This window comes from Diceros bicornis, chromosome 9, assembly GCF_020826845.1.
Source record: "Diceros bicornis minor isolate mBicDic1 chromosome 9, mDicBic1.mat.cur, whole genome shotgun sequence".
Classification (NCBI taxonomy): Eukaryota; Metazoa; Chordata; class Mammalia; order Perissodactyla; family Rhinocerotidae; genus Diceros; species Diceros bicornis.
The window spans coordinates 74,421,641-74,435,308 of NC_080748.1; the positions used below are offsets into that span (position 1 = coordinate 74,421,641).

General features: G+C 41.4%; 1 protein-coding gene across 4 annotated transcripts in view; it reads left to right on the plus strand.

Annotated features, from left to right (window-relative positions):
* FARP1 (FERM, ARH/RhoGEF and pleckstrin domain protein 1) overlaps positions 1–13,668 on the plus strand; it is a 285,713-nt gene that overhangs the window by 170,901 nt on the left and 101,144 nt on the right. For 3 of the 4 annotated variants that reach the window (XM_058548404.1, XM_058548406.1, XM_058548403.1), the window contains exon 3: positions 13,045–13,149. In XM_058548404.1, coding sequence (XP_058404387.1) covers positions 13,045–13,149 — 105 coding nt within the window. Of the gene's footprint in view, positions 1–10,858; positions 10,926–13,044; positions 13,150–13,668 lie in introns of all 4 variants that reach the window. The other variant, XM_058548405.1, reaches the window with a different exon arrangement.

Here is a 13,668-nt window from a genome sequence, read left to right on the forward strand (position 1 = left end):
TTGGATACTCCAAAAGCTCTGCCCCAGAAGCAGTCAGCACATTGGTGTATTCTCTGAACAGCTTTAGAAAGAACACAACCCTCCTTTTATATCACATATTTGGTGTGTTCATTAGAGCCGTCTGAGGGATAAGGCAGAGAGGCCACATGAACGATTACTATTTGCGATGTGACGGTTTTGCTGTGTCCATGCTGTCGTCCTGTAGATGTTTCTGTCCCTGTGTGACTGTCACATGACTAGATTTGTTGCACATCATTGCCCAGTTTGCCATATGTTTCCTGGTCAATAGAATGTCATCCTTTATTTTCTCATTTTCTTCTTAGCGTTTTCCCTATGGTTGGCCTTTCATGAGTGGTTTGCATCCATGGCTTTTGGAAGATGTCAACTCTTTGAGCAACAATTTCTTGAAATAAAAATACATTCTCAAATTGGCTTTAGAATCTAGACCCCAGCTTATAGTTGTTTTTGTTAAAGACTGCTTTTTTAGTCTCTCCATGAGAATTATGGTTTTAAAATGATTTCATTCATTCATACATTCAGCAAATCTTTATGAGACCCACTATCATGCTGTTCTAGTGAATGAAACTGACGAAGATTCATGTTCTAGCAGAGTATGCATTCTTTTCAGAGAAAGACAGCCATGGATAAGGAACGTTATAAAGAGGTACACTATTTTGGACGTGTGAGAGTGAAAAATGAAAAGAAATAGAGCAGAATAAGAGGGATGGAGTTATGGGGGCAAATTGCAGTTTTAAGTAGGGTGTTTAGGGTGAACCCTATGAGAAGCTGACAGTTGTGGAAAGATTTGAAAGATGTAAGGGAATTATTCATGAAGATTGCTGGGGAGAGAGCATTCCAGGCAGAGGTAGCAGCCAGTGCAAAGCACCTGAGGCAGGTGTGTGCCTAATATGCTCAGATAACAGCAAGGAGGCTTCTGTGGCTGGAGCGGAGTGAGCAGGAGGGATTGCAGTTGGATATGAGCTCAGACAGGTGACATGGGGTGGAGCAGATCCCCTGGGGCCTTGTTTTCCATTGTAAGCCCTCTGATTTCTACTCAGTTTTGAGCAGAGGAGTAACACATCTGATTTAGTAGATGATGACTGTTTCTGATAGAACTGACTTGAGAAGCTAGTTGAGAAATATTTATGTGATAAGTCAGATGGTAATCATAAGTGACAGGTCAAATGCATCAGAAAAATACAACGAAATTATTATGAAAAAAATTTCAACATGGTATTCAAACTGGTGAATTTGAGAAGAATATCATGAAAGGTAAGCCACGCGAATTCCGAGTTCTTGTGCGCCATGGATGTATGTGAGTGTGTGCGTGAATCAGAATCATAGGTATGTATGGAGTTAGAGGATATGGATGATACGAAGTTTCCAGGGGAACCTGATATTCAGCATACCCTCAGAATCGTTGCTATACTGGAATTAGCTTCTTAATTATATCCTGTTGGTCAGCATTTCTAAGTTTGTAAGAACTTAAAGAACCTGTATGTAAACCCTGCAGAATGATCTTCTTTGTCAGCAAGTGGTTTATTAACACCCAAGGAGATTGTTGTCTGATACTGAAAGGAAAAGTGTGTTTAATTCAGACTCTTTCAGTCCTTCTAGTAGATTGTCAGTATTTTGGGGTGTGCTTTTGTTATGTACTTATTTGTAAGTTTCTTTTTCCTAAGTCTAGGGTCTATATGCTTACATTTAGTCTTACTCTAGCAAGTTGCTGGTAGGAAGGGACTGTCATCAACAGTGAACACATATAATTTTTTTGCTTTTTAGTGGTTTTTGAGTTTGTAGATCATACAGACTGTTTTTCCTCCTCCTTCCTCTAATATCCACTATCTCATTCCCTAACACTTCATCAGAAGATCCTAGAATATAAGGAAAGTATAAATTTTATTTTACAGTAGTTAGAGTGTAGTGAGGCTTAGAAATACTCAAGAGGGAGGTTTCATAGCTACCAAAGGTTGGAAATAACTTGGAAAAGGTTTCAACTAAAAATGAAGCATAATTGTTAGCTATGACTTATTAAGTACCTGCTAAATGCTGGCACTGGTGCTTGACGTTTTATGTGTATTTACTTCATTTAATTCTCACAACCGCCTCTTTAGGGGGTATCATTGTTCCATTGTTCAGATGGGAAAATCAGTGCCCAGACAGGGCATGTCACTTGCCTGGGCCACGTAGCAGGTAAGTGACAAGCCAGGCATCGAAGTTGTGACCTGACAACTCTAGAACCCCTGTCTTCCCCCACTCTGTGCTGCTCCCAAATGTAATCTCACACATTTTTCTACCTAATGATAATAGATAGCTTCATCCACTGGAAATGACATAAAATTTAGGTTTCCCTCTATCTTTCTTTATAATTATAATGTATAATTTCTTTATAATGAAAATACTTTTTATAGTGCTCAACTTTTTCTGTATCTCCCCACCCCCTGCGAATTTACCAGTCCTTTCAGTAGATTGTCAGTATTTTTGGACACTTTTTTCCCGTATTTTTTTATTGTGGTAAAATACACATAATATAAAAGTTACCACCTTAAGCATTTTTAAGTGTACAGTTCAGGGGCATTAAGTACATTCACATTGTTGTGCAGCCGTCACCACCATCCATCTCCAGAATTCTTTTCAACTCCCCAAACTGAACTCTGTACCCATTAAACAAGAACTCTCCATCCCCAGCCGCCCCCTGCCCCTGGGAAACACCATCTACTTTCTGTACCATCTACTTTCTGTCTCTACTGGATATGCTTTTTGTACTTTTGTTATATGCCTATTTGTAAGTTTCTTTTCCCTAAGTCTAGAGCTTCTGTGCTTACGTTAATCTGAGCTTTCCAGTTTTTTAAAGGAGGAGAAGTACTGACTCTTTGGTTAGCACTCTGACCTCCCTGCAGGTACATAAACCCGGAGCTGGAGGCCACTCCCAGCCCCAGTCACTTCTACTGTTAACAGAATATTAAACCTGAGAAGGACACGAAAATGAATGAAAAATAAATAGTATTTATTTGGTAGGTTTTCTGGGGACTCCAGAGCTGAGAATTCTTACAGGGTCCTGAAAGCTGTGTTTTCACACTGGGATTTACATATTTCTAATTTAAAAGCCTTATGCATAAAAAACAACTTAAAAATCCCTTTTCAGGATGAGAAAATGTTCCCATTCTCCCTACTGACTAGTGAAAAAACATTAAAAATGTTTCCTGTTGAGGGCCGGCCCCGTGGCTTAGCGGTTAAGTGCTCGCGCTCCGCTGCTGGCGGCCCGGGTTCGGATCCCGGGCGCGCACCGACACACCGCTTCTCCGGCCATGCTGAGGCCACGTCCCACATACAGCAACTAGAAGGATGTGCAGCTGTGACATACAACTATCTACTGGGGCTTTGGGGGGAAAAAAATAAATAAATAAAATCTTTAAAAAAAAAATTTCAAAAAAATGTTTCCTGTTGAAAGTGTCTGTAAACATTTAAAATAATTTTTCTTTCATTTAATGTTCATGGCGGTTCTCCAAGGACCTTGGAGACTGGTTCTTGGGGAAAGGCTGTGTTTCAGAAACGAGGTAGAAGAGCTCTGCCTGCACATTAAAGAAAGATGAGAACCAGGAACCACATAGGTTATTTGGTGGCTGTTTTACAAAGTCTTCACCTTTCTGTTCAAACGTTAAGCTAAATTCAATAAAGTATCTACTCTCTGTCTTCCTTTGGAATAATAATTTTGGAGGCCAACTGTACGATATGGGGTGTATTTTCAGAAAGTTCAGGCTCAGCAGGCTGAATGCACTTTTGAGGCTTAATTAGGCCACTGAGCCCAAAGAGAAAAGTGCCAATCTAAATAGACATAAGGAAAATGCAAGCATTTTTCTGTTGCCGGAAAGGGCGTAATGCTTTCCTTGAGAAGTCATAATCTGGTTTATACTTGCCTTATTCATTATTTGTGTGATATTTTATTCCCTGCTCAGTGGATATTTAAGGTAACAAAATGTCAAGCAGGATTTTTTTTGGTAAATTTTGGAATTTTTTATTTATCTACTTCTAAAAGTGATCAAAAGACAATGAGTTGTTCAAGGTGAAGAGCAAACAAACCTAGCACCATGAATAGCCGAGTTCTCCATAAACATTTTTCTTCTTTTGCTCACTGGATTACAGGTTTGCAAGAAAGCAATGGAAATCCTTCCTGCGCGCGCGCACACGTGTGCACACGGGCGCGGGGGTGGGGTAAAGGAAAAAGGGGAGTTCTGTGTTAATGACGCTGTGCTTATAATGTAGCTAAATTACAGCAAAGGAGCTGAAAGGGCCCATTCTCTTCGCTGCCTGGAGTCGGGGACTCTGAAATCCAATCTGAAGTGTGTTTAACGAGTGTTCTGAAGGCTGGGGCTCAGTGCAGAGGGAACAAGGAGCACAGTGTGTCCTCGCAGACAGCGTGGCCACCCTTGGAGCCGCCGCGAGGAGGGAGGAGGAAGACTCGCGGTGTTTGTGGACCAAGTGGATGGGCAGGCCTAAACATTTAGCTACATTCTTCCAGGAGAAAAGACTTGTCCCCGCTCCCCAACTTTGGGTTTAAAGTTGGAGTTCCTGTTCTTGCTCTGGTTGCCATTTCACAGCGATGGTGATCAGTTTGCTGATGAGGCTCCCACCAGGTGTGCTGTTCAGCTTTTGAGTCATTTTCTTCTTCCTCCTCCTCCTCCCTTATCATCATCATCATCATCATCATCATCATTGCTAACACTTGGTAGAGCTTCCTGAGTACTGGCTACTATCCTAAGAGCTGGGTGTATACTAAGTCATTTAATCCTGACCACAACCCTATGAAGTGGTTCAGTTATTATGCCCATTCTACAGAAGAGGGAACTGAGACCCAAAGAGTAACTTGCCCAAGGTCACACTGCCATGGAGTGGAGATGTGGGATTTACAAGAAGGCGGATGTCTCTAGAGTTTGTATTCTTAATAATTACATTATACTGCCTCCCTAAGTCACCCAAGGGCTGGAGAAACAACATGAGCAAAATCTCCCACATTTCAGCTGTCCATGTCTTTGCTCACTAAGGAGTCCTGTCTTTGCAGCAGATTGGCTTATGTGACATGATTGGCTAATGTGACACTCACCCTAACTTGCAGGGACTGTCATACTATGCTCATACTATCTGTATCATACTGTACATCCTACTAACCAGCTTTGGTGCCTCGAGTTATAGCACTTGGGAAGCAGCAGCCTCTTTCCTTGGTTTTATCAGCAAGTTTTCTCCAGGACAATTAGGGTCATCAAAATTATGGGTGTAAGTCTTGAAAGAATTAAGAGTGAAAATCGAAAAACACTGAGGCTTAATGGTTAGGAGCAGATCCTCTGAAGCTGGATTTGAATCCCGGCTCCACAGCGAGTATGACCATGGCAACTCTGTGTCCTCCAGCCTGGAGTGTCCCAGGGCGTGTAGCTCAGACGAGCTGCTGGTGTGCAGATGTATTGGTCCCTCCACCCACAGGGGGAGCCCGCAGGGCAGCAGCATCTGGCCTCCAGTGTATTTATTTACTCCACGGGTCACATAGACATTATTATTGATGTCCCATAAGGGAAAATCCTATCTGTTCTGACTTCTAATGTGCTGTCAAGAAGTCCAGTGCCCTTCTGATTCACTGGCCATTGCTTTTCTCTCTCCTAACTTTTAGAATCTTCTTTTTGTTCATTGTGTTCCAAAATTTCCCCATAATTTGCCATGAAATGGATTGTACTCATTCGTTCTGTGAGATAACTCTCTGGCACTTTTCAATCTAGAAAGTTATACCCTTCAGTTCTGGAAAATTTCCTTATATTACTCTTGCATAATTTCCTTTCGCTCTTGGGTCTCTTTGTCTAGAAGTCACATTCTTCAGAAGCTGGAACTCTTGAGCTGAGCCTCAGGTGTCTTACGTCCTCTCCTTGCCATCTCTTTGTCGTCAGGTCTGGGTTCTAGGAGAGTTCTCAACTGTACCTTTAAACTCTGCTAGTGAAACTTTTATTTCTGCTGTGCTGTTTTTTATTTCTAAGAGCTCTTTCTTTTAATCCAAATATTCCTTTTTATAATCTTCTGGAGTGTTTTTTTGTTATAAACTCAAGCTATATGAGGATACAAATTACAGTGTTTTTTAAAAGTTTTTTACTCTCCCCTGCATTATCGGAAATTCCTGGCTTCTCCCACTTCTGAACTTTGGGGAGTTCTGCGTAATTTGGCTGCTTCCTGGTGCTGACTCTCTCTCTTCTCCTCTGTAATTAGATTTCAGTTTCTCCTCTGTCATCTTCTACAATTTGCGGGAAATCTCTCACCTGCTGGCTCTTCTCTCGTTTTCTCTGTTTCCTATGAATTTATTCCTTTTCTCATTCTTTCACTTTTTTTTAAGCAGGATTTCTGGGTATAGTGGAGATATGCTGCACGTATTCAGTCTGCATATTTAGCTACAAGTCTGACATTCGTTTTATTGTTTATGTTAAGCCCAGTCTGGCAGTGGCCTTGTGCTAAAATTTCTAAGAAAAATAAGTATTTATGGACAGATGGGTGGGTTCATGTGGAATTCCTCAAATTGTACTCTCCTTGACCTTCTGCTTCATTGACAGCTCCTGACTATGTGCAGAGGGGGTAGGAAGGGGAATGGGTCCTCCTTCTCAATGTCAGCCCATTCCCCGGCCATTACTTCTATAAATTAGCGTTTCCTCATCACAGTAGCAGCAACAATAATAGAGAACTTGTGTTAGGTGCCAGGTCCTTTGCTAAACACTTCGCAGTCATAGTTTTATTTAATTCTCCCATCGATCCTAGGGGGTAGATGATACCGTCTCTAGTCCTTTCATGACTCCATGTCCTGTGGACTAAACTGTGTCCCCCCCAAATTCATATGTTGAAGCCCTAACTCCCAATGTGGCTGTATCCGGAGTAAGGAAGTAATTAATGTCGAATAAAGGTATAAGGGTGAAGCTGTGATACATTAGGATTAATGTTCTTATAAGAAGAGACACCCAAGAGTGCTCATGCACGCTTTCTCTCTCTCTTTCTCTCACATAGCACTTACCACATATTCTAATTTAGCTGTTTATTTGTCTACACCCCCAACTCAGAGACAGTTGTACTGATTTCTGTTCCTTTGATTCTTAGCACAGTGCCTGCACGTGGCTACTTGCCTGATCACCGTACGCCAGACTCCTCAACCCATTATAGTTATCAACACTTCTACCCACCTGGTTACAAACTACTGAAGGGTTGTGGGGAAATCTGCAGTGTTATAACACCTTGAGATCAGACAGGTTGAGGGTTAGTGGGTTATAGAACTGTGAACAATATTCTAATAGGTATTAATGGTAGGAAACAGGGGGCCAAGGCCTTTGAGAGAAGCCATTCCCCACTGCTGGATAAGAGCATGCCCTTGTTGTCATGGTTACATTAATCCCAAACCAGAAAAAACAAAGCACTTCCAGAAACAGCTCTCTGAAACCTCAGCAGATGCAAATTTTGTAAACCTGGGCAAACGTTATCTTTATAGATTTCTGTCCGTGAGATTATTCCAGAAAGGCAGCACCTTAGCCTTTCAAGTAGGATGAATCATTTGTTCAGACCCTTTGAGGAGGTGGGGAGCGGGAGGAGACTCCACCCCCAACCCAGAAAGAATTGTGTCTTTCTTCTTTTAGAGGAGAAAGAAATATTCCTGCATAAAACTTCACATAATAGAAATAACCTGAAGGCAGAGACATATTTTAAAGGTACAATAAACTAAAGCCACTTTGATTCACTATTTTTCATATCTTGAGGCTATATGTGAATGTTCGTACTATTTATTATTCAATGCTTAGTTGCCAGACATTCCCCAAGAATGTAAACTTCCTCCTATAATTTGATTTTATAGGATTCTATGAAAATCCAGTTCAAAATGGAGAAAGCAATAGGAACACACAGTTTGAAATCAGCCAGCTTATTTGTGCATTAGATTCAAATTCAAATGCCTTTTGGAGCATAATTAAAAGTAGCCCAATAAGAAAAAAGTGATAAAAATGTGATTATGTAGTTTCACTAATTGCTGATTTGTTCTCCAAAATAAAACATATAGTTGCTATCTGATTTCTTTTCTTTAAGGAGTACACTTCTAGAATATTGTAATCAAGACTGGCAGTGTGTGGGGTCGGCCAGACTGGTAGTTTCTTAGAGGCTGTGGGAGTCTTAGAGGTCTGTCCCTTCACCCCCAGTACAGCATTTGGGGACAGTTAAAAAAATTAATTTGTCATAACATCCCTTTCATATTAAACCATGCTAACATATACAGGTTTTCAAATGATGCCTAAATAATTTGATTTCCTTTCGTCATGAATGACAGCTTGTGAGTCTTAAATATAAATGAGTGCATGTGTGCATGCTGGTGTGTGTGTATCTTTAAAAAGTGGCTCTTTGAGAAAGTACTTTTACAGATGAATTTTTCTCAGAATCTCTTCTTTGTGTTCTGCCAGCTTAATCTATGCTGTTGCCCCTTTTTCCCCATTCAGACTTGGACTTACTTACAAGTTTGTTTTAACAATAAAAGACTAGCTAGTGGATTGTAGCTTTTGAACCCCACCATCAGCTTCTAGTGCAGAGCCTGCACCAAATGCATAACTTGTAGTTACTTCCAACGATGCTCATTTTATGCTTTTTTGCCAGACATGTAAAAGAGCTCTTTGTGCTGAGAAATATCAGTGAACATCTAGTGCACACACGCTCATTCTCCCCATTGATAAGGCCCTTTGCAGCCACTCTACTGGAGCTGGGTCCTACCCCTCAATATTATCCTAAGATCTAATGTAAAGAAAATGGATTCTTTATTTCTTGTTCTTAAAAATAGTTTAGGAGGCCGGGTCGGGGGCGTAGTGGTTAAGTTCGCAGGCTCCACTTCTGCGACTCGGGTTCGCAGGTTATCCTGGGCGTGGACCTGTGCACCGCTTATCAAGCCATGCTGTGGCGGTGTCCCATATAAAGTAGAGGAAGATGGGCACGGATGTTAGCCCAGGGCCAATCTTCCTCAGCAAAAGGAGGAGGATTGGCAACAGATGTTAGCTCAAGGCTACTCTTCCTCACCAAAATAAAAAACTTGAAACAGATTCTATTGTGCCTGACTCTCTCCAGTCGTTTATAGATATGAACCTCATCCTCAGTTACTTTTTTTTTTTTGCCTTTTTCTTCTGCATTTTTTTATTGTGGTAAAATATATATAACATAAAATTTACCATTTTTAAGTATTCAATTCAGTGGCATTAAGTGCCTTCACAATGCTGTGCAACCATCACTGCTATTCATTTTATGTTCTGTGATATGATTTTGACAGAATTAACTTTTAGTGTGAAGTTCAAAAGAATTCATTGGAGACGAGTGCAGAGAAATGATGTTGCAGACTGCTGGAGTAAATCCATATAGCAAGAAAAAGAGGGATAATTTTTCTTAAAGAATGAGGATGAAACTCTTTCCCTGCTTCCCTTCTCTGAGATGCTTTCTCTGAAGCAGAATTCAGCCCTGGGTGTGTGGATACACCCCGACAGTTCTACTCCTTCTCCTGAAAGAAAGGGAAACAGAGTCCCTGACGTTTTGTGTCATGGTGTCTGGAGGCATTTTAGGCCGTAGCTGCCTGGTACACGTTGGGGTGTCAATGCTGGGTGCCATTTACCTATGAACGTGTCATGTAGTGGCTGCATTTAAGCCCTAGTACAGGGCCGGCCCCGTGGCTTAGCGGTTAAGTGCGCGCGCTCCCTGCTGGCAGCCCGGGGTTCGGATCCCCGGCGCGCACCGACGCACCGCTTCTCCGGCCATGCTGAGGCCGCCTCCCACATACAGCAACTAGAAGGATGTGCAGCTGTGACATACAACTATCTACTGGGGCTTTGGGGAAAAAAAAGGAGGAGGATTGGCAATAGATGTTAGCTCAGAGCCAGTCTTCTTCAGCAAATGAGGAGGATTAGCACGGATGTTAGCTCAGGGCTGATCTTCCTCACAAAAAAATAAAAAATAAATAAATAAATAAAAAATAAACCCTAATACATACTTTCTAGCAATGCTGCATTCTGGCTTTCCTTATATCCCTGAATGGAGCCAGCATTCACAGGGGAATTCATATAATACTTTATGGGCATCTATTTTATTGATGAGATTTAGGAGCTGTAATATTCAAATTCTAAATGGACTTCTCCCTGTATAAAAATTTTGGCACCCTAGAAAAATCATTTTGCATAAGGATTTGTACAAAATAATAAGTTTTAAGGAAATTTTTAAGAATTGAGACCAGAGTTATATCCTTTATTAACTAGATTCCAAGCATCTATTTTCAACCCATCATTCTGCAGGAAGTCATTAGCCGTGCTTATCTCTGCTGAACATAGTGGTATTTGAGATGCTGAAGTAATGCTGCAGATTCTAGGGCTCAACACAGCCTCTTATTATTACCAGGATATGCTTGATGTGTTCACAGAAATCTCTGCTGACTCAGTAAAGACCTGATTCAGATGGTAACGCTACCTCTCCTCTGCATGTTCCATAAAGTGCTTAGTTGAACAGCATGTCCGTAAAGACATCCATTGTATAGTGACATTGTTTAGACTTTCAGCATTGAATTGTAAAGTCTCATTTCCCAGACCCTGTAAATCTAGATGAAGTTATCAAGTTCTCTTAGTTCCAGGAATTCTTTGGGAAATCTGAGTACTTGCCAGCTGGTCAGGTAATTGGTGGTTCATTTGGTAACAAATAGGAAATGTCAAGGATGGTGAGAAAGAAGAATTGTGAAGCTAGAATGTGGTCTTCCCTTAAAAAAAACCTTATGATCTAGGAATTCTTCCACAACTTCATAGCCCTTGGCCTGTGTCTATAATGTTTTTAATCCTGTCTACAGATCCTACTGGACTGAGGGAGGGCCTCGAACGAGTAGCTGTGCATGTTATTCGTGTAGCTCTTTGGAGGTAGGTGTGAGAACTTGAAGCCAGGAGCCCCATGAGCCTGGCTGATGAATTCCCTAGTGCTCTCAGCATAACTGAATAGGGCAGATTGTTGTACCACAGAGATGGAAAATAGGGTTGGTGACCAGTAATCTATGTGGCCCTTAAGTCCACTGAATAAATACAGGTTTATGTGGGGGGGGGGCGTACATTTGACAGAGAAGAATGTGGTTTACACGTGACCACATGTTACTCCTGCCACTGGTGCAAGTGAAATGATTCTACCAGTGACCCTTGGACCAGGCATTCAAAGTCTAGAGCCCAGTGAGTTTGGGATTATCCATGGAGAATATTGCACACCTTTAGATAGCTGTGAATATCTTCTGGATTTCAGTGATGCAGAATATGGGAACATAAAGTGGCATCCATGTAAAAAAAAAAGATGCTTTATCACTGGACACTGAAGCATCTTTGATGGCTCCTCAGGTCACGCTAGGGCGGGCTAATGGACGTGCCCATCATCATACTGGTCAGGCTCTGCCTCCCACTGTCAGTCTCCTGGGTTACTAATTGGTTCCTAAAATGCTCTGCTCTTCTCAGAGGGGAGGTGAAAGTATAAAAGCAGTAAATGGAGACATTTTTCTTCCAGTGTTTGATTTCTGGGAGATGCAGGTGGTGGAAATGGTGGAAATAGATCTGTTTTGCTAGTGCATCGTTAGGAATCTGCCAGATGGTGAAGAGAAACCAAGGCATATGATTCTAAGCGTTTGGGGTAGAAATTTTGTTCTTATATATCATACTCCCCTTACCTGTAGATTCAGTTTAGAGAAAATGCATGTGTAGTATTGATTTCAGCAGACATTGATTGAATGCCAGGCACTCTGCAGGCAATAACAATATAAAGGTGAATAAGTAGCCCAGAATTTAATTGGGGAGACAGACTCATATTCTTAACTATATATAATACAGTGGAGTGAGTAACTTTCAATCATTTGTTCATTCATTTCAACAAAATTGGTTGGTCTTTAGGCCTTTACCATCAATGTGCATGTAGTCTAGATGGGAGTCTGCACACAGTGCTATGAGAGCTAGAGAGGAAAGCCATAAATTCTGCCTTATTTTTGGAGGAAGAGAAAGGAACAGGAATAGGGTTTTAACTGCCACAAAAAGCACACAGGATCATGAGTTGAAAACTTATGTCCACACGAAACCTGCACACAAATACTTATAGCAGCTTTATTCGTAATTGTCAAGACTTGAGTAACCAAGATGGCCTTCGGGAGATGAATGGATAAACAAACTGTGGTCCATCCAGGTAGTGGAATATTATTCAGCAATAAAAAGGAATGAACTAAGAAGACATGTAGGGACCTGGATGCATATTGCTAAGTGAAAGAAGCCAATCAGAAAAGGCTATGTACAATATAATTCCAACTATATGACATTCTGGAAAAGACAAAACTATGGAGACAGTAAAAAGATGAGTGGTTGCCAGGGGTTCAGGAAGAAGGGGGTAAGGGTTGAGTAGGTGGAGCACAGTGGGTTTTTAGGGTGGTGAAACTATCCTCTACGTTCCTGTAATGATGGATACATGATTTTATGCATTTGTCAAGACCCATAGAACTATACAACAGGGAGAGTGAACCCTACTATAAACTATGGGCTTTGGGTGATGATAATGTATCAATATTGGCTCAATAGTTGTAACAAATGTACAAACTAATGCAAGATGTTAATAGTAGGGACACTGTGTGTGTGGTGGGGAGAGCTGTGTGGGAACTCGCTGTACTTTCCACTCAATTTTCTGTAAACCTAAAACTGCTCTAAAAAACAGTCTATTATTAAAAAAAAAAAAAAAGAGGGTGGTGCCTGGGATTGGGTGGGGAGAAAATGGCAGAGATCAGCATCTAAGTGTGAGAAGAGCATGAGGAGGGGCCCAGAGATCAGCATCTAAGTGTGAGAAGAGCATGAGGAGGGGCCCAGCGGTATGCATGGGTAGTGGAGTGTCTTGGAGGTGGGTGGTGGCAAGCTCGAAGGAGCTGAAGACTCAAGAATAAAGAGGCTTCCTGTGGTGGGAGCCATGGTTGTTTGTTTTCATCACGGCCTTTCTAGAGGGCATAACGCCTGTTGTTTCTGTTTTCAGCAAAGAGCCCCGGGGAAAGTGTTGCTGGATGCAGTTTGCAACCACCTCAACCTTGTGGAAGGTGACTATTTTGGCCTTGAGTTTCCCGACCACAAAAAGATCACGGTAGGTGATGTCAAATTAATGTTGCTATTTTACTGTCTGTTCGACTTGGGAGAGGAGAGTAATTGGTACCTTTCCTTGGCCATACAGAAATACATAGAAGAAAAACACCCGGAAAGCCCTTGTGTATCTTCTTTTGAAAGTAATGGGTGCATATGATTAGCAAATTCAAAGAGAATGCTCAGTGAAGACTGTCTCCCTCTCACCCTGCCCCCCACCTCTCTCTCCGGGAACCACCATTTCCAGTTTCTTGTGTATCCTTCTGATAAAAGTCTGTGTATATCTATACACAAACACATATTTTAAAAATACACTAATGTGAGGAAACAATATACAATGTCGTATACTTTCACCTCCATTTCCATTAGTGTCTCGTGGAGATCTTTCCTTTTCCGCACATAGAATCCGCTTCCTTCTCTTTTATAGTTTCATGCCATTCCACTGAATGGATATGCCATAATTTACAACGTCTATTGTAAATTATGGGGTAGTTAGGTTGTTCCCAGTTGTTTGCTATTACAA